Here is a 26,848-nt window from a genome sequence, read left to right as displayed (position 1 = left end):
TAATTATGGTTAGTTGCATAGTCCAGTCCTCTGGGCCAATCATAATAGAGCAAAGATTGAATGATTAAAATACGTCACTTAGTTCCTTCCCACAGAGACATCAGAATTTCACGATATGTGCAGTTTCTTGAGTCATGAAAGCAAAATTTCCAGTATCACTCTGAAATTATGTTTTTTCTATATTTACACTTTTCAATTTGTGTCCAACCTCTTCCTCTTTCTTTGTTTTTTTTTAAAAAAACTTTTGTTCTTTTAATATAACATAACATCCAAACTTAAGGTACCCTTTCTGTTAGTTGACTTGAGCATTCTGAAGAAAAAGGAAGGTGAGAAAACTTTCAATAAGTTGTATTCTAAAATTGGTCTTTGGAAACTGCGTCCTTCATAGAAGGAAACAATAAATAGTTTCTCTACTGAGAATAACTGAAGAAGCAATCAGAGAGAGAGCCCATCAAGAGAAGTACAATGCCTCTCTAAGAAAGACATTTGAGATGTGGTGGAGACACTTCAAGGCAGCCAATAGTTATTTGTTATATAACTGATCCATTTAAGAACAGCTTTCTTTTTCTCTCTCTTTTCTTTCTTTTTTAGGTAGGCAACATGATTAGAAGTTAGTTAGTTAGGACAGAAAGAAAATGTCTTTTAATAAAAGGGTGACATGATTAAAAGTTAGAATAAGAGATAGAAATAAGAGAAAGGGAGAATATTAGCATTTATTAATAAAATAAAACTAATAACAAGAGAAAACTTTCAGACCTGGAAGCTATCTTTTCAATTGGGCCTTCAGGCCTGCCACATTTTCTATATGGAGTATGGGTGATTATATATACATTCTTTTCTCAGGGAGCCAAAGACACTGGGAAGCACCTCCAGTTTTGGATGGTGCCTGATTGTCCATGTGATAGACATGTGGGTGCTGGGCAAGGTCTTGAACTTTCAACTGGGTGAGGAAAACCTGGAAGCTTTCAGATTCGGGTTTTCCCAGATGTGCCTATTGGAAGAAATGTCCTTCTGGGTTCAGCTCCAAGTGGGGAAAAAGACACTGGAAACATAGAGGCAGCTTGGAAAGATGGTTTAATGGTGGACAGGACCACATGGCTTGAGGTTCTGGGGGAAAAGGTGATCACATGCTTCTAGATATTGGGTGAAGAAAAAAAGAGGAAGAAGGGCTGAAAGTTCCTGGCTTTATATTCTCTGTTCGCCCTCACCTCCCTGTTTCCTGTTCCTGTGTAAGAAATGTATTGTGATTGGTTGTTAGACTCCCATGGGACCATGCAGGGGCAACTCTTTAGGTTGTGCTTTGAGTCCAGGTTTGGTTGAGCATTGCTTTTTCCCAGATGCCCTGTAGTGAGATGGATAAAGGGCTAATACTATCATACCTTAATCCCATCACCCTGGAGCTGAGTTGTTATGTAGAATAGACTGGCCCAGGCTTTTTAAATGGCCCATTAGCAAAGGTGGGGGTTATTAAGAGTGAGTCTGTTTCCTGCCTGAAAACATGTTTCCCTATTTCTTATCCAGGGAAATATAATATTCTACCTTTTCAATATTTTCCAAGATATTTCATTTTTCTAGGAAAGGGGTGGATGCTAACTTCCTACATGCCAATATGACATCTCTAATAAAATGAGAGTTTGAGGAAACACAAGCCTTGGAGTCTTCTTTTGTTAGGGGTGTTACTTGGAACCCTGACAAAAACATGGAATAATTAAATAATGACAGATTATGACTTAATATTAATGTATTATTACTAGAAATATATACATTGGTTGGTTGAATACAATAACTACGATCATTTCTAATAGTTTTATTTGCATTAGAATGTATGACACCCAGGTGCCACACTGTTCATGCATTTCCCCCCCCCCTCTCTCTCTCTCACACACACACACACACAACAAAATAAGGAACTTGTGGAAAAAAAGAACAAATGACAGAGCTAGGAACAGCCTTCAAAATACTGCAGGGGATTATTAAATTTTGAGCAGGAAGGTAAAGATAAAAGAGCTGAAGGCACAGGCAGTATTTTCTGTACAGAGTAAGGAAGATGATCTTGACTAAAGTAGCTCAGATCCATTATCAAAAGAACAAGGAGAAAACACGGTTTAAGTCCCAAACAAGAAGCAATTTAGTGCAAGTGACTCGGCAGACACCTCCTTAATTCACATGAGTAAAAGGAAGAGAAGTGAGAAGTAAAGCAGAGTTAGATCTGCAAGATTCTGTCATTATAACTAGTGTTGATTAAAATATTATGGGGATCAATCTCTCTCTCTTCCTTGGATTTCTGTAGATCTGAAATGTGCCGTTCATGAAAAAGCACACCATACATGAAAACACAAATCTGTTTTTCAAATGAAAAGTTCTATTTAACTGCAGCTGCAAAGTCTGTGTATTTTCTGCCAACCCACCTTGTTATCCTCCAAAAATTTTGGATTGCAAGGGTTAAATTTAGTGCACTAGATTTTTAAAAGTGTTTTAATCTTGAACACTATTTAGAACATTTAAAATTTATGATTTTAATGTTCTTGAACTTTAATCCTGGACCTTGTAACCCAAGTAGCTACTAATAACAGTGCTGGGATACTAGCAAATATTTAAAATTTAAATTTATTTTAACAAATTATATTGTAGATGTGAGGGTTTTTTTTAAAAAAAAAACACCTTAAAACATGTTTGGATTTTACACCCGAAAATAGTGCTTCCTCCCAAGTAATGCATGTTCCTATCCAATGGAACATGCCCTCCCCACTTTACCATTCTACAGCTGGTGCCCAGAGTCACCGGGTGATCTGGGCAGCTACAGAAATCAAGGAATAATTAAATGAAAGCAGAATCTAAAAATGACCTAGTTGTACCATTAAAGGAGGAATTTCTAAAGCAGCAGAATCGGCAGGGTTAGTTAGTCCTTACTGGATGATAAAACATCACTAAAGATTTCTTCTGTATTCATTACATTCATATGTAAGAGTTGAGCATGCTAAAGACTTATTCACTTGTGGGGGCAGATGGCAAATTAATGTTAAAAAGTTCAATTAGGTATGTTTGCCATCTTGAGTTATATATAAAATAATAAAGGTATGCAATAAATAAACAAATAAAAATAAAAGTTCTGCATCCATGATTCAACCAAATGGTAACTCTCTGTCCCATTTGCTTTAGAACTACTACTTCTCTTTGCTTCATGGTCCAATGTCGCCCCCTGGTGATGAGCTTCTATTTTACAGATGTTTTTTAAAAAAAATCCAATGTGACATTAGATAAAATATGTATGTTGAGATGGAGGTACTTGTTTCTAACAACTGTTAATACATCCTGTATCTCTACAGACTTTCAGGGTGGGAATAGCTTCCCTCATCCAGTGAGATTACTCCGTGAGTCTCCCATTGACACCTTCGGCCTACTGTGCTTACTTGCCTACCAAAGAGATAGTCAATGAATCAAAAGCAATGGTAACTCCTGTGACTCTTTCTCCAAGTTGCAGTTGCTCTTTTTCTGGGTGGGTGGGCGGAGCCTCCTGTTGCTACTACCGGTTTGCCTGACCCAGGCCGAAACCAGCAGCAACTCACCTCTGCTGTGACAAGGTCTCAGTATCACTTCCCTCATATGAATTTTTCGCCTTTCTTGCATGCCTGATGGTGCCTACCTCTGACACCTCAAGTATGGGTACTTTAATAGCCTGCAGGGGGCTGCTGTTGATCATGGCACAGTGGCTGCAGCTAAGTCATATGACTTGGTTACAGAAAGGCTAGTAATATACTTTAGCATTTATTCTTCACAAGTTGTACCAGCTACCCAATTGCTTCTTGGCATATCTCAATGGTTTGTTGTTGTCTTATAAGACCCAGCAAACTCACCCAGTTTGAGACAAAGAATTTGATGGAAAGCATCTTCTGATATGCACCAGCCCAGGCAAATTGTTTTTGAATGGGACTTGCTTATGATCATTTTATCTCAACTTAGGTTTACTCAGATGTGGTGCCCTGGGTATGAAATTTCCTATCTTTGGAGGAATGTCCAGTGTCTTGTGATTCCACCAGTTTCTTAAATAAATCTGCCTTTGATTTTCATTTGTGCTAATGCTGCTCTTGCTGCCAATTGTTTTATCTTTTGGTTTTCACTTTTGATACATTGTATGTTGTTCTAAATTTGTCAATCTAATAATCATTGTTATTTTTCTATGGAATAACTTGAATATTGCTTTCCAAACAATCCTGTTTATTCAGAGATAAATCCTGGTTATGTATTGTGCCTCCTTGTAACTTGACAGAGAAGCAAATTTTGCTGAATTCTATTGTCCCACTTCTCTAAATTCTCTAAATCAAAATTCTGATTTGAAGGAAAAACTACTGCATGTATTAGAACACACGCTTGCGCTTTATATTCGGACTTACTTTAGGAAAAGTTCTTTATCTCATTGCTTCCTTCCAGTCCAGAAATTTACATGCCCCGACTTGGTAGCCCCACCCTCTTTCAAAATGGGTGAAAAGAAGACTCTCTTGGGACTACTGTATGTAAAGGTATGCATCTTCCTGGACAGAGGTGGGTTTCACATAATTTTACCACCAGTTCGCCACACACAGAAACTGAATGTGTGCCTTCTGCGCATGCACTTCGTTCTCTCTCACAGCTTGCAAGCGTGCACACAGCTTAGAAAATGTGGCTAAATAGGATGGCATAGCATCAGGGCAGGTGGGTTGGTCCACCCACAGGTCGCCACTATCGGTTCTCCTGAACCGGTTCAAACTGGCTGGATATCACCAGTCCCTGGAGGATTACCATAGCCTAAAATCCTCTTCAGAATGTTTCTCTGGTTGCTCTTTTATCCTGAGATGCAGTGAATGGCTACTAGGAGATTGACCGTCAGTGGTACCTCTCTCAATTCTGGAATTCCTTCCCTGGAGACTGGTAACCAGACTGGTATCTGGTTCATTAGCTTTCCGATACCTGGTAATGAGGAATGATGTTCCAGAAGAGGAATGATATTCCAGAAGTTGGGTGCCACATCAGAAAAGGCTTTTCTTTGGGGCCTTGGAAGCCAGCACACCTTGGTCAATGCCACCAACAATAAGCTTCTCCTGTCCGCTTGGATAGGTAGAAACAGTCAGAAAGAGATGTCTCAAAAGCTAAAGCTGTAATTGTATTACTTTTATTCTACTGCACTGAAAAGAGTTGAAAGTTAATGCTCCCCCTCTTTTCCTTTACCCTACTTCTCTCCCCCCTTCTTTTCCTCCCCCACTTCCCTACTATCTTTATTTTCACTTGTATTCTACATGTTGATAATTTCAATATACACACACACACACATGAAAGAGATGGCTTCATAAGTAACCTGGATCTATGTTGTGGGGCTACCAGCACCTTGAAAGGAACTCAAAAGCAAACTGGTGTCACATGCGCCTATTAACCACCCATGGGACTGCATTCTGTGCCATTGGAACAATCTGAATGCTCTTCAAGAGCAGCCCCATGTAGTGTGCATTGCAATAACCCAAGTAAGAGGTCACAAAATATAATTTCTTCTTCCATTAATAGATTTTTGCAGTAGTTTCAATAGAGTGTCCAGTGATTTGCAGGTGGTATAGTATGAATTTAGAAGGATGAAGTTACCTTGAAGTAAGATGGGCAGCCTATAAAATAAATAAATAAATAAATAAATAAATGATGTTGTTCAAAAATGATTCAGCTACTGAGAAGAGATACATATTTGATGACTCCTGACTTGTGCAATAATCTTTTGACCACACTTCTTCTGTATCAAATAGACATTTCTATTATTTATCAGCTTTACAATCATGTAATAGAAATATAAAAGATCAACCTGGCAGCACTATGCAGAATTTGCAAAAGTAATTTCAACCATCAAAACTGAATCAGTTGTATCTTTCCTCTGCCTACAAAAATATTTCCAATATTCGGGGTTTGTTACCAAATGTTTTAAATTGTTCTACATCTGCTCAACGGTTCTTAGTTGAGATTTTACATATACCAAATTTTATGCTGAAATTGATAACTCACATTTTATGACAGTGAATTTTAGAAAAGTAGTAGAAAGTTAACAACACCTCCATCCCAGTGGTCCAATTCAGTCGGTTCTATCCGGTTCAGGCAAACCAGTAGCGGTGGTGGCGGGAGGCTCTGCCCACCCGCTTGGACGTCATCGAGTCCTGTTTTTGATGGAGGTGGTGCGTACATTCACATTTGTGAACCAGTAGCAAAGGTAAGTTGATGTCACCCCACCCCATGCCTAATATTTAATATAAGAATAACAGTGTCATTCCAATAACGCTAGTTATTAGTATTATGCTGACGAAAGGCATCAAGTGAGACAACAGATGACTCTCTTTTTTCAGTTCACAGAACTCCAATTCTTTATTAATCACATCTTGCTCACAATGACATACAGGAAAATAGCACTAATGAAGAGTAAAATACGCAGGCAGCAATTTCCAGGAGAGTTTGGGATACCTTCAAGCTGGCAGCTGTTTCAGACAATATGTGTGTTGAGTTTGGTGATATTATTTGACACAAGCACCTTGGCTAGCCATCCTGAATGCTTCAGCCCTCATCATTTAGATAGTGTTTTAAAAGTAGGCAGGACAGACTAACACTATAGAGCAGAAGTTAGTAGGATTAAGACCAGCTCACTGTTTTGGGATGAAAAATAGCACACGGAACATCTTACAGTGTTATGAAATCACAAAGCTTAAGACTGGAATTCTGTCTGCAAAGATGCTCTTAGTCTCTTCACAGATTTTAGCAACTGGAGACAAGACAATATGCCTATTTCCCAAATGGATATTCTTCAGACACTGTGGGTTATGAAACTTTGGGAACTGCAATCTAGGAATTGTAGTGCCAACACAAGAGGGTGCACCAGGTTTTGAAAAGCTAGAGCAGTGCTTCTCAATCTCAGCAACTTTAAGGCATGTCCACCAACTCCCAGAATTTTCCAGCCAGCATTGGTGGCTGGGGAATTCTGGGAGTTGAGGTCCACACATTTGTCAAGTTGCCAGGTTTGAAAAACATTGGACTAGAGCCTTAGAAAATGAAACTGACTGCAGTTTTTATACCTATAAATTCCATGAATTTTTCTGGCAGTGAATCTGAAACTTGGAAATTTTGGAATCTGGCCAAATATGGTGGTTCACTCCCTGCTGCATACAACGCCTTTTTAAAAAGTATCCATGATCTATTTCGCTTCTTGTTGAGAAAATTCTTTTTTGTTTCTAAACTTAAGATGTGCAGCTTTACTGAATACTGTTTTATACCACAATAAATCCTGATGTGTTCTAAAGGCTTTCTCCTTTAGATGTCTACGGGGGTTACATTTCCCTGACCCCCATGGAGCTGGTTTCTGTCCAGCACGGCTCTGTTTTCTCTATGGAAGAACACTGGGGTTGTAAATAAATTATGATTTCTTAATGTTCTATGACTTCATTTTTCTAGACCATTTAATCAAATAGGAATGCCTACCTGTAATTGGCTTATTGACTTAAGCTTATTGATTGCAAAGCTTTCCATGTTATTAAGTGATGACGCGACAGTAGCACCATAGACCTTCTGCTGACTTGGTTTTCCGTTAGAACGAGTATACAGTTTGGCATGGATTTTGCTGCAAAGAACTTCATAGCAAAGTTCTAACAAATTTAACTGAATGAAAACAGACAACATCAAAAGCCTGTTACAGGACGTGTAAAGATTATGAAATAACTTGCATAATGCAATACTTGTATTTTTTAACAAAAATGTAAGTATTTACAAAATAAGATCCAAGTTTTAATTTTAAACATCAAGCAAATCATTCTGCAAAGACTGCATTGTTTTAATTTTTTTTGTTTCATTTTTATTGAGTTCTTGATTCATTTTTTTTAAACCATGTCATACATTTCCTATACTAATATTTCATGATCTGTAATAATATAGGCAGGGGAGTTATCCGACTCCCTCTACTGCTGGGCTCAGCCAGACAGTTCCACCTGGAGCTCCTTGTTTCTGCGGACCTCTGCAGCATGCCTTTCCTGGAAATAAAGGGGCAAAATAGAGACAAGTTGAACATCTGCTTTCCTCTCTTTCTTCAGGAAGAATGTTAAATGGCAACAAGATATGGCCATCAACTTTAGCTTGAATAAGGTTATAAAAGAAGCATTCTTAATGAAGTGGAACACAACTCTTGTTCTTTGATTCATGATAGCAGAAAAAGAGAAGAACTGAGTTGAAAGGAACCTTGGAAATCTTGTAGTCCAGGGGTCTCAAAACTCCCAGAGTTCTTCAGCCACCAATTTTGGAATTTGGGGAGTTGAAGTCCACAAGTCTTAAAGTTGCCAAGGTTGGAGACCCCTGTTCTAGTCCAATCCCCTGCACAAGCAGGAAGTCCTAGACCATTTAAGACAACAGATTGCCAGGAAAAGGAAAAACAGAATAAGGAGATTGCCTTCCTACCCTTTTCTTTCAGGACAAGTGCTATTCTGAATCTGGTTCATAATGCATTCTGCAGTCAATCTGAAATTGTTTTATTCACAAACTGAATAAAAGAAAAACTTAATAGAACAGTTTGGACTAGGCATCTAGTGCCCACTGGAATGCTGAAGACTTGTGGACTGCAACTTCACAACACAAAACTACGCCTTGTGTGCCTGTCTCACGAGATAATAGAGTAGAGTAGAATAGAATAGAATAACAGAGTTGGAAAGGACCTTGGAGGTCTTGTAGTCCAACCCCCTGCTTAGGCAGGAAACCCTTTCACTTCAGACAAATGGCTATCCAACATCTTCTTTAAAACTTCCAGTGTTGAAGCATTCACAACTTCTGGAGGCAAGCTGTTCCACTGATTAATTGTTCTAACTGTCAGGAAATTTCTCCTTAGTTCTAAGTTGCTTCTCTCCTTGATTAGTTTCCACCCATGCAGATGGGGGTCTGTGTTGCCATGTGATAGTTGCTCATCCGCCCCACCCCTCTGCAGATACCTAAGAGTTTGAATAAGCCATTGTGTGTGAAAAATCTATATTGTTTGAAATCATGTGCCCACATCTTTCCCCAGAATCAGAAGTTAGCCAAACATTTTGGTAGATAAATGAAAACATCATTTGTGCCAATAAATTTATACATCTGCCCTATTCTGGTATTCACAGAAATGACTGAGAGCTAAAAGGAAAAGTACAAGATCTACAAATGAGACATCACATCAATTCAGTCCTGAACCTAATGTACTTAGTGTGAATATGCTTGGAAATGTCCTGCAATCACATAATTGATTTATGAAAATTGCTAATCTGGAAGGAGCTTCCAAGCATATTCACTTTAATGTTAATAAAGGTTTGCTTCAAGCCAAATTCATGAAAGTCAAGGACAAAGTGTGTGCAATGAATACACACACACACACACACACACACACACAACTGAAACTAGTGTGCAGTTTTAGCACTCAGACATCCAAACAGGGCTAGGCTATATGAAGTATGTTGAAAGGTAAGAGAACCATAGGTGGGAGGGTTATATTGCTTGCATGGTCTTACTTCCATGCCAGACAAAATCTCTATATATTTGTGATCCCTTTTGTCCACCTGAAGGGGAAGGTTGACATATTTATGCATTTTAAAACATGAAGCTTTTCATATATTTCAGCTGTGCCTCGCCTGGTGCTCTCCACATGTGTTCTATTTCAATTCCAAGATTTTTCAGAATTTTGCAGGCTGAAAGCCAAAATACAAGGTGACTGTCTGGGGAAGAGTGCATAGATTAGTTAAGGCATTATTCTGAATTCAATATAGGAAAGGGACAAACCTCATTATGCATCATATTGAATCAACAGGGGGCTGGTTCAGAAGGGGGTCATGTCAGGGGTGGGCTTCAAAAATTTTAACAAGAGGTTCTCTGCCCTTGTTGCTGGGGGTGTGTGGCCATGGTGTACGTGGTCTAGTCGGCCTCCTACACCACGGTCCAGGGGGGTGTTTTTTCCCTCCCCAGGCTCCAGAGGCTTGCCTCAAGCCTCTGGGAGGGCAAAAATGGCTTCCCCAGCTCTGTAGGGCCTCTGGAGCTGGAAACAGCCCCAAACTTCCAGTAGGCCCATTTTTTGTCTCCCTTGAGCCTCCGCGTATGCCCTGTACTTACCTGCATCCAAAATGAGCCACGTGGGGACTCCTGCAAAGGGTGGGGTGGGCGGGGCAAACCAGGAGTGGGATTTAGGGGTTCTTCCAAACTGCACAGAATCTTAGCTAGAGGTTCTCCTGAACCCCTGAAAACCCCCAGCAGCCCACCCCTGGGTCATGTACAAGAAAGTGACAGGACATTGATTGAATAGTCAGAATGTTCATCTTCAGTTTTTTAAAAACCTGCTGGCAGGGAGTTTACTTCCACATTCACTTGAGCATAAATAAAAATCTTACCTAACTCGAACATTACTACTTAGACATCCCTACTCAACATCTGAGGAGGACTGCTTTATCAGCTCTGTTAGGCTGAATCTCAGTTTACTTTTTGTATGTTGGTTTGCTCCCAGCTTGGTTACCTTCTCCTGAAGACGTTCAACAAGAGCAGCTAAGTTAGCTTCACGGTTTTCTTTGATCTGTTCCATTTTCAGTATCAGTTTTTCCTCTGCCATTTTGCTGAAGTTATTGTTCTCCTCCAAAGCCTTCTGAAGGACTTCTCGTTCATGTTCTCTCTTTTCTGCCAGTTGTTTCAGCACCTGGGCCTCCTGGGACTGTATAAAGTTGAGAAATAAAAAAACGAGCCAGTCAATTATAAAAATATGGAAAGAGAATAGATTCAGTATATGTCTAATGTTCAGAGACAAAGGATGACTAATTTGCCAAAGTAAAAAAATTGGCAAGTACAAATTCTTATTCCTGTGTCTTCTTTGGACCATAAGGATGGGGAGGGGAAGATTAAACAGTTTTTTCCTTTAAATTTGGGACCGCTCAAAAAGATCTGGACTGAATATAAAACTGATACAATCTCTTGTGGGTAAATTTGCAGAATACAGAATAACAAAGTTGGTAGGGATCATGGAAGTTTTCTAGTCCAACCCCCTGCTCAAGCATGAGATCCTATACCATTCTGGACAAATGGCTGTCCAATCTCTTCTTAAAAACCTCCAGTGATCCACAACTTCTGAAGGCAAACTGTTCCACTAATAAATTTTTCTCTTAGGAAATGTCTCCTTAATTCTATATTGGATCTCTCTTTGGTAATTTTCCATCTCTTCTTGTCCTACCTTCAGGTGCTTTGGAGAAATAGGGCTACCCTTTTCTTCTTTATGCCAAATATTAGAAGACTGCTATAATTTCATTGAGTTTGAGTTAGAGACATCAGCAAACCAGTCAAAAATTAATACCTTTCATAGAACTTTCTTAAATAGAAAGTTTATCTTAAATAAATCAGTGGATCTGGATACTTGAGAGACCGCCTTCTGCCAATTACATCCCTGCGACCAATAAGATCACATAGATTAGGCCTCCTCTGTATACCATCGGCCAGCCAGTGTCGGCTGGCAACTACAAGGAGGAGGGCCTTCTCAGTAGTAGCCCCGACCCTTTGGAACGAGCTCCCCGTAGAGATTCGCACCCTCGCCACCGTCCAGGCCTTCCGCACAGCCTTGAAGAACTGGCTCGCCCGTCAGGCCTGGGGACAAGGATAGTTCCCCTCCCGAATGATGAATGTATGTTGTTTACTATTTTATTATATGTCTTATCTTAATGTCTGTATTCCCCTTCCCCGATTTTATGTGAGCCGCCCTGAGTCCCCTCAGGGAAAAGGGCGGCCTACAAATATTAATAAAATCTACAAATCTACAAAATAGAATTTCCCTACCACAAAGATGTCTGGGTAACAACCAGTAGTATTTCTCAAGAGTAGCAAAATTCGGTGACATCCCCCCTGCCTCAACAGTGAAAATAATCATGAGCAATAGCCATTGGCACAGGGACAAATTAGAAGGAAGTTGGAAGAATAATGCATTTTAGGAGTCCTTGGTGTTCTCTGAGCTTGGTTGTTTTCTTGCATTTCATTACCCAAACTATATAACACCATCAGTACTAGTAGGGAGTGGGGTTTGCTTTCATTTTATATTCTAGTGACATGCCCTATCAGTGTTGGTGCGAGTGGATTTGGTGGTTCTTTAGTTGGTCTGTTGATTGGACATGAACAGATTCACCCATAGTTTCATCTGGGGAACTATGACCATACTAGGTCAAGTCCAAAAATGCTAAAGAATTCATGGAAGCCTGGCAGTCTGACAAATCATGACAAATCATGATTGCAGAAAATACGACTTCAGCAACAGTGGTCAACGCCTGGAATGCTCTACCTGACTCCATTGTTACATCATCTAACCCTCACAGCTTCAACATTAAATTGTCTACCGTGGACCTCACTCCATTCCTAAGAGGTCCATAAAGGGGGCGTGCATGCATGCACCAGCATGCCTACCGTCCCTGTCGTACTGTCCCCATTTATTTGTATTCATTTCCTTGTTCATGTCCATGTTTATACTTATATCTTGTTTATACATGTTATCCTGTATATGTTCAACAAACTAACAATAAATAAAATTAATAAATCAGACATCAACAAGCACATAGACATAAACAACATCTATATACCATTCAAAAGAGACAATCAACAAATCAAAGAGGAAGCAAAAAATATCAAAACACCTCCTCACCAGCAATCAACACCTAAATGAGCAGAGATTAACACCAAGATTAACATTAGATCAACAATCAAGAAGCAAACAATGCCCCAAAGGAACTGCCAGACAAGTAACAATAAACAGCCCAACCAGAGAACCACCAAGACTATTCCCACCAGCTCTGACAAGACAAGTCACTAGACTAGAATATAAAATGAGAGCAAACCCCACTCCCCATTAAACTGATGATGTTACTTTGTTTGAGTAATGAACCATCTGCAAGAAGGCAACCAAGCTCAGACAGCACCAAGGACCCCTCATTTCAACCATGAACTACAAATATTCTCCATTATCCATACCCTTTTAGGCTTTATCCCAGAACCAATGAAGCCAAAATTGTTTGTCCTACCTACCCGGTGGCTACAAAGCAGTATTGAGAAAAAGTTTTGGGGTGTGTTGAAATTTTGAGAGACCAAAAGTTAGACGAGGAAAGGAGTGGAATGGCAAATGCTACACTGTTATACACCATTATCAAAATTACTTTCCATTAATATTATTTATCCTGAATAAATTACTGTCTATTCTCAGATGTCTATGTATAGAACAATGATTTATGTCAAATCAAACACTTTTATTACGATCATAGATCAGAAAATATGATTTATGTCTGAAATATGAAATAACATGAAAACAGTTAAAAAGGGAGAAAAGGGAGAATTTAACAACCCTAGATGATAAATGGCCATAGAACTAGGAGCATAATTGGATTCTCAATTATATAATTTCCTTGACACTTGTGCATGAGGCTGACACTACTGATTAACAAACACTAATGTAATTACTAGGGAGAGGTTTAATTCTAAGGCTGTGTGAAATCAATTAAGAAGTTTAAAGCTATTTTCTTTGATAAGATGTTCCTGTAGGTTTTTGCTAGTTTAATTCTGTCCTACAATTTCAGTAACTTGGTCATGCTTCTAAACTACAGGCAGATATAACAAAGAACATGTTTCTGGTAATCTGTTGATTTTTTTATTTGTGAAGTACAAGTCAAAAAACCTGTATCTATGTGATTAGCAATCCTGTTTCTTAACACTGAAACTCAGGTATTTGGCTGATCTTAAGTTACAATTTCTTACATTTGCAAACATGGATCTCATTGTACACATCTTAAATGAAACAGATGTGGATTCAGTTCTGAACACTCAAGGATGAGCTTTAAGATGCAATTTTTCACATCAGTTCAATAACACACGTGTTATAGATTGCAAATGTAATCTTAAAATAGCAATAGCACTTAGACTTATATACTGCTTCACAGTGCTTTACAGCCCTCTTTAAGTGGTTTAAAGAGTCAGTCTTTTGTCCCCAACAATCTGAGTCCTCATTTTACCAACCTCAGAAGGATAGAAGGCTGAGTCAACCTTGAGCCTGGTGAGTTTTGAACTGCTAAATTGCAGTCAGCTGGCAGTCAACAGAAGTAGTCTGCAGTACTGCTTTCTAACCACTGCATTGGCTCTTATTATAAAATAACCCAAGAAATATCACCATGCATCCACTCTATTGTATATATGGTTAGATACCCTTCTCCTTTCTTCTGCAGCTTCCAGCTTTTTCTGGATCTCTCCAAGGGACACATCTTTCTTCTTTGGAGAGGCTACAGTTCGTGGTGCTTCAGAGATAGGAGATGGCGGCTTTAAGATGAGTTCAAAAGCTTGGCCAGAGGCACGTTTGTTGATATGTTTGACTTCCATATCTGTGAAGGTAAAGTTAAAATATCTAATTCAAATGGTATATCAATAATAGATAATTTGTGGAAGTATAATGACCAGAGGTGGTATTCAATTGGTTCTGATGAACCGGTAGTGGAAATTTTGAGTAGTTCGGAGAACCAGCAAATACCACCTGACTGGCAGTCTGACATCTATTCGCTGTTTCCCGAGTCCCATCTGATTGGAGTCCCATCTGATCAGCTGGATCTTCTTTTGTTCCCCTGCACAGAATGGAGCTGGAAAGCAGGTTAGTGGGGTGGGCAGGGAATGGGAATTTTACAGTATCCTTTCCCAGGAGTGGGGTGGAAATGGAAATTTTACAGTATCCTTCCCCCAGGTGTGGGAATGGGAATTTTATAGTATCCTTCCCCAGGAGCAGAGTGGAAATGGGAATTTTATAGTATCCTTCCCCAGGAGCAGAGTGGAAATGGAGATTTTACAGTACACTTCCCCTGGTGTGGGGTGGAAATGGAGATTTTACAGTATACTTCCCCCAGGTATGGGGTGGAAATGGAGATTTTACAGTATATTTCTCTCAGGTGTGGGGTGGAAATGGAGATTTTACAGTATATTTCCCTCAGGTGTGTGGTGGAAATGGAGATTTTACAGTATATTTTCCCCTGGAGTGGGGTGGAAATGGAGATTTTACAGTATACTTTCCCCTGGAATGGGGTGAAAATGGAGATTTTACAGTATACTTCCCTCAGGTGTGGGGTGGAAATGGAGATTTTACAGTATACTTCCCTCAGGTGTGGGGTGGAAATGGAGATTTTACAGTATACTTCCCTCAGGTGTGGGGTGGAAATGGAGATTTTACAGTATCATTCCCCTGCCATGCCCACCAAACCACATCCACCAAGCCATGCCCATCACTGGTAATGACCATAATTAAGCAATATGGGTAATTTTCACTAAAATAGATGCTAGAGAAAAAGCAGTACACTATACAGACATCAGAGAGGCAACATCAACGTGGCAGCGTTAGTGGCATGTAAACATGGCCGAGCGGGCATGGTGATGGAGCAGTATCCTCTATAGGTTTATCAGGATATCAACAATGGAACCGGGCACGCACCTCAGATGACCTCATTCACGATGCGTTTGTAAACGGGTATCCCTTCCAAACTACTAAATACTGTAAAGTGCCATGGCGATGACGGGAATCAGAGCTGCCATCCAGGGGGAACCTATGCATCACCATGCCTGCTCTGATGTCGATTGAGCCTGTAGCTGCATGTGGCTCTTCTACTCGGGTGCAACTGCTACTCTAACTCTTGCTCGGATGTGGCTAACCAGGAAAGAGGCTATGATGACACTGAGTGGGAGGGTGGCTGAGGTTGTGGGTCATGGTGATTGGTGATGGTGGGTGGGTGTCATCCAATATATATGGGTGATGGTGTTAACTTGGTTAGAACTGACTTGGATTTGTTTACCTTTGTATTATTGTCATTTAGTGCTGGTTATTACGTAGTTTCTTAGATAGAAATAAAAGTTTTTCACCAAACAAACTGAATCTCTGTTTGTGTGCAATGTGAACACCAGAATGTGACAGATGGCTTATATTAATAACAGGGTACTACATAATTTTATTTTGGGCTTGCAAGGATGTACTTTGATTGCTTAGGAGCCACAAAAAGAAATTGATACCATTAGTTTTAAATCATTGCAATAGGCTGAATTTTTTGGGTGGGGGAAAGAGTTAAAGTATAAAATTGGTATCCTCGCAGGAGTTTAACACACCCATTCAGTCACTTAAACCTCTCTCAGAATGAGAGAGAATTGCCAAGAGTCTTAATTTACCTCAAACCCATTAAGTAAAAATCAAAATAAAAGGATTATTGGAACTCTAGGAATGTAAATAGGTCTTTGATTATTACAGTAATGAAATCAGTAATAAAATATACATCTTTTAATGAATTAATGAATTAATATTTCTAAATTAATGTTTTAGGAATAAGTCACATTATACCCTCTGCTTTCCTAATATAACATGGTACTATTAAGAAAAAAGAAATGTTAAAGCTTTTCATACTTTAATGAGACTAATAATATAAAATTTTGAATATGCATTAAGAATATATTTTCCATCTCTGGAAATTGCATGATCAACTAATGTAATAGATTGTGATCTATTGATGGCAACTAATGTAATAGATTGTAGACATTTTACAATTATAGTAAAAACTAAGACTTCTCTAAATGACTATAAGCTATCTTGCGTTACTGAATGTAATGTATTTAATATATTTATATTTATATATCATGATTTAGTTGAATGGCAATAATATTAAAATATTACTTTTAATAATAATATTAAAGTTCTCTTAGGACAAGGGTCAGCAACCTTAAAGAGCCACAAAAATCCTAACCAGAAGCCACCCACTCAATTCTGGAGCCGACCAGAAGTCTAGTTCCCCCACCATAGAGTCTTCTCCTAGCGCGTTATCCTTCCTCCTCTACCTGTCCTATCTGAAAGCCCTATCAATTGTAGAGCTGTAGACCAGAAAACCTGCCCCTTGCCATAGAGTGTCTTTCTGGTGCACTGTGCTTCCCCGTTCCCAAATGGAAGCTCCTCTCAAAATTGTGGCACTGACCGGCAACTGGGAGCCACAGCAGAGAGATGAAAGAGCCACATGCGGCTCCAGAGCTGCAGGTTGCCAACCCCTGTCTTAGGACAAATGGTCAGTATTATTAACTCCTGTTATAATACTGTCAGAGGTATCTCTACTGGCTTCCTCTATCAAGCTCTCTGTTCCTTTGATTCTAAACCCAACAATTACATAGGAAATTAATGTGCTGAAAAGCAAAAGTCACCTTTTAGCATACTTTTTACTTACAATAAGGTCTCTAAATGGTGAATGGGTACTAATCAGTTCTTTGTAAAACATTTCTATATGCAAGGATACACCAGGAGGATAAGAACATGTGAATGATCAGAACTACACAAGCTGTTTTTCTATTAAGTGGAATTTTATAATCATAACATGACAGTCATTTTTTGGGAGTTTTCATGACATGCTCTCAATTTCCGAACATGATCATAGTTTTCCAACATGGTGCTTTCTAAAATATTTGACTTCAGAATCCGTAATCCTGTGCTGTTTTGCAGCATGGGAAGAGAAGTCAATGTATCTTGTAGGTTCCAGGTTGGAAATCATTGTTAAATAACAAAACAAGAGGAAAATGTGCATCTCCCATGGAAGAACACATAAACACTTCACTAAGGAAAACAATTGCTGCTGAAAACTACTTACCATCATATGTGTATATATTAAGGTTGCGAGATTCTGGGTAAAAACAGGAGCAGATCAAAGAAAGCATGGACAGCTCCTTCATCTTTTCTTTATAAGCTGAAAGGGAAGAGAATGGATTAGTCCTTTCATCTTTTCTGTTTACAGGATGTTTTGATTTAATTAATTAATCTGCTCAGACTCCAGGCAGTGAACTTAGATGGCAAATTTTAAGTCTGGTACCTTTGGGAAATTAATTGCTACTTGACAAAAGTATGACTTAAAAAAAGGTTGCTTCTTTATCATTGAAGTATGCAAGAATAGAATAGGATAGGATAGGATAACTTTATTGTCACTTTGAATGTAGACTAATCAGCATATATTAAAATGAAATTTCATTGCATATAGCTCTCAGAGTCACCACCTGCAATATACACCACATAACCATGACAAATAAATAAATAAATGAATAAATAAATATATAAATACTGTACATACACACATGCATAATACGTACATAATTATGCATATACCCACATATATTATTTTACAATGAGAAACAACACAGTTTAGTTCGGATATATACATGCACATGGCAAGAAAAATGAATCTTATGAGTTTACCAGACAGTTGGCCATATCTGCTCTTTCTGCTACATTCCCACACACACATCCTCATTTCAAGCCCACAGCAGTAAAGAAGGGTAAATCTTTCTTTTGTAGGTTCCCTCTACCATTACCGACATTGAGTTAAGTTCTCCAGCTAGCAAATGTTGTGATGGAAGGAAGCCAATAATTGCAACAAAGCCCTGGATCTCTGTGTCACAACTGTTTGCCATATTATCTCTCTTGAGTCTTCCAAACTATTGTCAAAAGTGCCCTGAGCTACCCTGGTTGCCAGCTTTAAAGGAAATTCAGAGGAAGGAATGCCTTTTGGCCTTTCACTCAGACAGTGACTTGACTGGCTCAGCTCCTATTCACTGTCATAAAGTTGTTTTATATTTGAGATGACAAGCTGCTAATATTTCCAGAGACAGGAGAGAGAAAACAGAAGACTTCAATTGACCCACACAAACAGAAAGCTTCTGGTGGACTAAGGGAATTAAGCCTTACTTCAGCCTCACTCTCTCACACAGATTTCTCTGAAGCCGTATTTCTCTAGCTGTCTACTGAGAACACAGGAAGAAATGAAATACCTAATGATTATTAAAAAGTAGCTTATGCACATGAAGTTTTCTTCCCAGATGAGAAGTGGCTTCCAGCTCTTCACTACCTATTTTGTGGAACATGAAATTACATCCATATCATATCTGCATGTAGCCAGGCACAAGTAATATGCTTTGTTTGATATGCAAATAATTACATTGGGTATGTATTTCTGATTAATTTTTATTTTGAGAGAATTTTATCACTCCTTTCCTGCTGTATGAGAAAGTGTTTCAGAAATTCCTCTCAGCTATAACATGGAGAAGTTCAAATACATGTTCAGTTACACATATAAAGACATTAATAATTATTGTGGCATCAGAGATATAAAAAAATAGGTGTACACCCCTCCCCCCAAAGCTCTTCTGCCTTCTTGTACTAATAATATATCAGCTTCTGCACACTCTGTCTTGTGATATCTATGTACAGTAGATAGCAGTGATGGATAACTTTTTTGGCACCGAGTACAGAAAACACGCGCAAAAGAGCTGGATCCCAGAAGAGAGCAGCTGACCAGTGTGCATGTGTGCAGCGGCCAGCTGCTCTTCCAGGTTCCGTTGCATGCATGCACACCGGACCCTGAAAGAGCAGCTGGCAACAACGCCCGTGCCCACAGAGAGGGTTCTGTGCATGTTCATCATCACAGGTATAAAGGCATCACTTTGGTTGTTTGAAGTATGTGTTAGTTATAAAACAAATTGAATTGGCAGAAAGGGATAAGTCTTTCTCTTGCTTTGGTTCAGTCCGGCTATGTTGTCCTCCTTACTATTTCCAACTTTGGCTTCCAAGTCTCCGGTAAGGTTTGGCACATCTTGCTTGCATATTTTGTTGGTTTCAGATTGAAGTTAATTACAAAATTATCAACTTGTTCTTCTTCATCACTGTTTGGAGCATAAATTTGGATAATTGCCAAATGACAGGATTCTCCATGAGGTAAAAATTGTGTTTGTTGGTCGTTAACTGTACTGTAGCTTAGTACTGTCCTTGCTATATTCTTTATGATTATGAAAAACAGCACCATTTCTTTCCTTTTTTTAGTCTTTAGTTGTAAACAGCATAATCCTCTGGCTGAACATGGCCAATTCAACAGCATTGCAATTCTCTGATGCCTAAAATGCTAATTTCATTCATTTATCTTCCATTGAGCTTTCCCATGTTTATTTCATCTTCCATCTGCATTTATATCTTTGCATCTTTAAATTGTGTTTTCTTGTATGTACACCTCAGTAGCAGGATATCCTGATTTTAATTAGCCACATCTTAAACACTATTAGTATTCCAAAAGATCTTAACATTTTTCTTCAGTAGCATACTGAGTGCCATCCAAAACAGTTGAAATGAAGCCTTTGCCATTGTTACTAAATTCACCAGCCATGTCTGGCTTCACTGCTGCTTAATATTTTAAATTTTTTAAAGATAATACTTTAATTATTAAAATATAGGAGAAAATATAGGAGGCACTAAAGGGGGACCTGCTAACTATTTTCAATCTACTAGTTTACAGAATGTGGTCACTTGAAGAGTTTCCACCCAGCTTGAATGAGAAAAAATTGTTTTCCTACTGGAGAAGATTGTTTTCTCAGTGACTGAGATCACTGAATGGTTTCATTAGAAGAAGTCAGATAATGCTCACATTCTTTTATGCAAAGGAATGGAATCTATGCTCATTTGAAAGATGCATTATTTATTTGTTTTCTTTATTAATCATATTTGCTATTCAGAGACTCATGATAGCTCAGATTTTCTAAAGAGGTCTGATTATATCTTCTTCCACAATTAGCACTAGTTGAGAAGATTGCATAATTCATGAGGTGATGGATGTATTAATTTGTATACATTTACTAACCCAAATAAAAGTTTCAGAGAGAAATCCCACCTCCCACCTTAATTGGACCTAAATGTTTGCAAGGTTTTTTTATTATTGTTGTCAAGAAGCATCTTTCATTAATTGTAGATACTTTGTGCTCACTATTGCACTTTTACTTTGTGATAAAACCACAAACGCATGCGTGGGAAATAGAATGGCTGCCGAATTCCACCGCTCCGAATGCTTGCGACCAAGAAGATATTAACCGTGGCGACCAGGACCCCTAATATGGTAACGGAGGGGTTCCTTTTGGACACCAGCCTTCAGCCTTCCCAGGGAGGTGGTCGTTTAGGGAGGGGGCCGCCCTTAAGCGGCTCCAGGAACAGCTCCGGAACGACGAGATCCTCCCTGGCGTGGCTTTTTACATCGGACTTTTTAAACAGCTGGGAAGCGGCGGCGACGGCTCTGTGCGAGAGGCGGAGGCTTTGGCCCTGCCGTTTGGAGAAGTGCCGAACCCCCTCACTGATTGACCAACATCGTGGGGCTGGCCTATGCCCCGAAGAGGAGGTGGGAGGCCCAGGAGAGATGTCTAGACTGGACTGGGACTGGGACCGGGAGGCAGAGGAATTGATTCCCTGTCTCCGTTACAGCTTCACTCCTATCCCCCCCTGCATTTTAAAAGGGCGTTTTGCCACGATTTCATCGCTGTGCCTGCAGGACCTTAAAAGTTCTGACCATCTATCGGCTTGGCTTAGGAGAAAAACTGGAAGAACCAACTTACGGACTCCCGGTGGCAGCCATTACCATCAGCTGCCTCCATTACAATTAGCACTGCCTCAAGAGTGCTGTGTTGGCCGGGAAACTGAACTCCCTCTAGTGGCCATTACGGGTATTTATTTGAAACCTTTACCATTACCCAGCACTATTACATCAGGGAGGCAGTGTGTTAAGAACTTAGACGCCCTCCAGTGGACATTGTTAGTATTTCTTTTTGGACATATACTTTTCTGGACCATTTACAGCTTCCTATTGGACTCCCACTAGACTTTATTAATTAACTTTGCGCAATTTATAATTTCTCTCTTTTCTTTCATCTTTTTCTTCTCCCTTTGTATGGGTTATATATGAGGTACGCATGAGATGAATGAATGTCCCACTTTTATGACCATATTGTTGTAAATTTTGTGTTTTTTTAACTTTCACGTGGGGACTGTTTGGGGGAGTGTTTGAGTATGTATGATTCGGAGGACCTGCCGGGAGTTGCGGGGGCTATGGGGGTGGCTGAGGGGACCAGAGACACGGGAGAGGGTCGGGGTATTGCGGTCGTAACAGGGAGGGGCAGATACGGCGGGGACTTTAGGGCAGGCCATTACCGGGGAAGGAGGGTTCGCTACATTGCAGAGATCCCTCCTTCCGGCCCTAGGAGTCCCACTCCAAGACCAGATGGCGGAAGTAGTCAGGACCCTGGTCTCAGGCTGTTGTCGCTAAATGCCAGGTCTGTTGTTCATAAAGCTCCTCTCGTCCGGGACTTAATTTTAGACGAGAGGGCAGACCTGGCATGTATTACTGAAACCTGGCTGGGCCCAGAGGGAGGAGTCCCCCTTGTAGAGCTGTGCCCAGAAGGATTTCAGGTGCTGCATCAGCCGAGAGCCCAGGGAAGGGGTGGGGGTGTGGCCGCCGTTATCCGGGAGTCGTTAGTCCCTCGTAGGGTCCCTGCTCCGGAGATTGTCGGGTGTGAGTCTTTGCTGTTAAAGTTGGACCTCAAGGGTCAAGTGGGTCTGCTGCTAACGTACCTGCCTCCCAACAGCGTTGCAGCAGCCCTCCCCTCGCTCCTCGAGTCGGTAGCCGAGCTGGCAATTGAGTTCCCTAGGTTGATGGTCCTGGGGGACTTCAATTTGCCGTCGCTCGGTGAAAACTCTGATGGGGCGCAGGAGTTCATGGCCTCCATGACAGCCATGGGCTTGACCCAAGTAATTCGAGGCCCAACCCACTCAGCGGGACACATGCTTGACCTTGTATTTCTCTCGGAGCAGTGGATTTGTGATCTTGGTCTGAGGGGGAGCGACATCATACCCCTGTCGTGGTCAGACCACTGCCTACTGAGGCTCGACTTCCGGAGGCCAAACCCCCACTGTAGGGAGGAGGAACCGACCAGGTGGTTCCGCCCCAGGCGCCTTATGGAGCCGTCAAGGTTCCAGACAGAGCTTAGGGTTATTCCTGACACTCTCGCCCACAGTCCGGTGGAGACTCTGGCTGCTGCGTGGCACTCGGCAGCGTCGGAGGCCCTCGACCGGATTGCGCCACTGCGGCTCCTCCGAGGCAGCGGATCCCGGAGACCCCCTTGGTTTACCGAGGAACTCCGGGAGATGAAGCGCCGGAGGAGATGCCTAGAGCACCGTTGGAGGTCCGATAAGTCCGAATCGAACCGAGCAATGGTAACCACCTGCACCAGGGAATACACCAGAGCACTTAGGGCAGCAAAAAGATCGCACATAGCTACCCTGGTTGCATCCGCTGAGTCCCGTCCAGCCGCCCTGTTTAGGATAACCCGCTCCCTATTGAACAAAAGGGAGGCGGGGGAACCCTTGCAGGGCAGGGCTGAAGAGTATGCCCAATTCTTAGCGGACAAAATTGCTCGGTTTCGGTCGGACTTGGACTCCACCCCCGCAGTTCCAGCCGAGGCACAGGGGGACCAAGTAGAACAGCTCTGGGTTGAGTTTCAGGACGTTACCCCCGGGGATGTGGACAAGGCCATGAGAGCTGTAAGTACCTCCACCTGTGTTCTGGATCCGTGTCCCTCATGGCTGGTTACGAACTGCAGTGAGGTGACACGAGGCTGGATCCAGGCGGTCGTGACCGCCTCCCTTCGGGAGGGGAACTTCCCCGCCGCACTGAAAGCGGCGGTGGTGAGACCCCTCCTGAAGAAACCATCTTTGGATCCAGCTGTTCTTAATAGCTATCGTCCTGTCTCCAACCTTCCCTTTTTGGGGAAGGTTGTTGAGAAGGTGGTGGCCTTTCAGCTCCAACGGTCCTTGGAGGAAGCAAACTACCTAGACCCCTTCCAGTCAGGCTTCAGACCCGGTTACAGCACAGAAACCGCTTTGGTCGCATTGATTGATGATCTCTGGAGAGCCAGAGATGAAGGACATTCCTCCATCCTGGTCCTCCTTGACCTCTCAGCGGCTTTCGATATCATCGACCATGGTATCCTTCTGCGACGACTGCGGGGGGTGGGAGTGGGAGGCACCGTGCTACGGTGGTTCTCCTCCTACCTCTCGGACAGGTCGCAGTCGGTGTTAGTGGGGGGGCAGAGATCGTCCCCTAGGCCCCTAAATTATGGGGTGCCTCAGGGTTCGGTCTTATCCCCCCTGCTATTCAACATCTACATGAAACCGCTGGGAGAGATCATCCGCAGGCACGGGATTAGATACCATCAATATGCGGACGATACTCAATTGTATCTGTCCGCCCCGTGCCAACTCAATGAAGCGGCAGATGTGATGAGCCGGGGTCTTGAGGCCGTTATGGACTGGATGAGGGTTAACAAGCTTGTGCTCAACCCAGAAAAGACCGAGTGGCTGTTGTGTTTTCCTCCCAAAGATTTGACTAATATTCCAACACTCAGGCTGGGGGGTCAAATTTTGCACCCCTCAGAGAGGGTTCGCAACTTGGGAGTCCTCCTGGATCCACAGCTGTCATTTGACCACCACCTAACGGCTGTGACCAGGGGGGCATTCGCCCAGGTTCGCCTGGTGCGCCAGTTGCGACCCTACCTGAATCGGGAGGCTCTCACAACAGTCACTCGGGCCCTTGTGATCTCTAGGCTGGAATACTGCAATGTGCTCTACATGGGGCTGCCCTTGAAGAGCATCCGGCGGCTTCAGCTAGTTCAGAACGCAGCCGCGCGAGTGATTGCGGGTGCACCTCGATTCACCCGCATAACACCCATCCTCCGCGAGCTGCGCTGGCTGCCTGTCGATCTCCGGATGCGCTTCAAGGTGCTATTAATCACCCATAAAGCCCTACATGGCAGTGGATCTGGATACTTGAGAGACCGCCTTCTGCCAATTACCTCCCTGCGACCAATAAGATCCCATAGACTAGGCCTCCTCCGTATTCCATCGGCCAGCCAGTGTCGGCTGGCAACCACAAGGAGGAGGGCCTTCTCAGCAGTAGCCCCGGCCCTTTGGAACGAGCTCCCCGTGGAGATTCGTACCCTCTCCACCGTCCAAGCCTTCCGCATAGCCTTGAAGAACTGGCTCGCCCGTCAGGCCTGGGGATAAGGATAGTTACCGCTCCCGAATGATGAATGTATGTTGCCTACCATTTTATTACATGTCTTCTATCTTGATGTTTGTGTTCCCCCCTTCCCAGTTTTATGTGAGCCGCCCTGAGTCCCCTCAGGGAAAAGGGCGGCCTACAAATTCTAATAAAACTCAAACTCAAAACTCAAACAAACAATAGGCTCCTGCAACCAAATCAGGGGTGCTTACATTCCAATGGCCACTGTAGGACAGTGGCTGTATGAACTGTTGCAGACCAAATCTAGTATCCAATAAGACACTCTCTTTATCTATCAGTCAGAAAATGGAGCATAAAGCAGAAATTATTTTCCATCCCCATTTTCCATTCTTCCAGGAGGTATTTCAATATTTCCAGGCTGATACTGTCAAATAGCCTGATCATCTATTTTAAGAACTCAAGATATCATGCAAACAAAATGAGCAGCAAATGCAGACCTGGGCTACAGCTGCCAGCCAGGTGAATTGGCCCCTGTAAATTGACTTATTTTCCATGTTTAGGATACCTCATCTAACACTGGGACTAACCCAGAAAAACCAGAATGTCTAGTCTCCTAATTATTCACACAAAACCAACAGAAATGGAAGATATGGGATTTAGTGCTCTACAACAGTGTTTTTCAACCTTTTTTGTGCAAAGGCACACTTTTTTCATGAAAAAAATCACGAGGCACACCACCATTAGAAAATGTTAAAATTTTTTAACTCTGTGCCTATATTGACTATAGGCAGGTGTTTTTCCCACGGCACACCTTAAACTATGTCATGGCACACTAGTGTGCCGCGGCACAGTGGTTGAAAAACACTGCTCTACAACATGAGAACTGGTCTATATCTCTGTTTTTCCCATAGTGGCTTGAGGTTTTGCACAGTTGCTACAGATAGACAATTAAAGTTCTGCTCAGGTGCATCTATGGAATAGTCAAAAAGTCAAGATGGTGGTTGTAACCACGCAATCAAACCTTACCCCTTTCATATATGCATTAATATTCCATGCCCATAAAAAGGCCCATGGCTTTGATTGTGTTGCTGTGACTGCTTGCTTCTATGTTTTGATTCTTCCTTGGTGGATGATCCTGTTTCCTGTGCTACAAGAATTGAGTGCTACAGAACTTTTTCCAGACCTTCAGAGGAAAGGATGTAATAGGTTGGCTGCAATTACACTAGTCCAGCCACTTCATAAGTTCAGCTGAGCCTCTACAACTCTTATGGCCATAAAGTGTTTGTTCTATTTCTTGTTTGGCCAACAAAATTATATTCATTTCTCCCCCCCCCACTTATTTTAATTTTAGAGATTTATTTTGCCCTTCAAAACAAGTAATGAATTAGATTGTACATTTAAACATAAATACATGCATTAAATCCATAGACTTAAATATCTATCATGCCATTCCTTTTACAATGCTATGCAAAATGAAGGAAAGGAAAGGAGGGGAGAGGAAAGGAAAAAGCTATTCATTAGACTTCTCCACATCTTTTTGTCCTTTTAAAGCTTCTGTGCTCTCATTCATAATATCCTTCATACATTCCCTTTTATTCTTTAGATTTCTCACTTTCTTTTTGAGAATAGCACTTAGACTTACCGTATATGTCGCTTCATATATCTATTATTCTTCATTATTCTTCTTCATTATTATTATTCATATATCTATTATAATAATATTATTATGAATATATATATATATATATATATATATATATATATATATATATATATATATATATATATATATATATATATATATATATATATTCATATATATATTACCCCCAAAATCTAGGTTCTCATTTTTACCCACCTCGGAAGGATGGAAGGTTGGGTCAACCTTGAGCCTGGTGAGATTTGATCTACCAAATTGCAGCAGTGAGTAGAAGTAGTCTGCAGTACTGCATTGTAAGCACTATGCCATC

At 41.2% G+C, this 26,848-nt stretch overlaps 1 protein-coding gene across 1 annotated transcript in view; it reads right to left on the bottom strand.

The window, feature by feature from the left end:
- Window positions 1–7,846: 7,846 nt before the first annotated feature.
- STMN2 (stathmin 2) overlaps window positions 7,847–26,848 on the bottom strand; it is a 36,708-nt gene continuing 17,706 nt past the window's right edge. Inside the window, exons 2-5 of the mRNA XM_032223093.1 lie at window positions 17,649–17,744; window positions 14,206–14,378; window positions 10,505–10,696; window positions 7,847–8,018 (exon numbers count right to left, since the gene is read on the bottom strand). Of these exons, the coding sequence (XP_032078984.1) occupies window positions 7,959–8,018; window positions 10,505–10,696; window positions 14,206–14,378; window positions 17,649–17,744 (521 nt within the window). The 3' untranslated portion in view covers window positions 7,847–7,958. The remainder of the gene's footprint in view (window positions 8,019–10,504; window positions 10,697–14,205; window positions 14,379–17,648; window positions 17,745–26,848) is intronic.

The sequence above is a fragment of the Thamnophis elegans genome, chromosome 8 (assembly GCF_009769535.1).
Source record: "Thamnophis elegans isolate rThaEle1 chromosome 8, rThaEle1.pri, whole genome shotgun sequence".
NCBI lineage: Eukaryota > Metazoa > Chordata > Lepidosauria > Squamata > Colubridae > Thamnophis > Thamnophis elegans.
The sequence above is the reverse complement of the archived record's forward strand: the minus strand, read 5'-3'. Positions and strand labels throughout refer to the sequence as shown.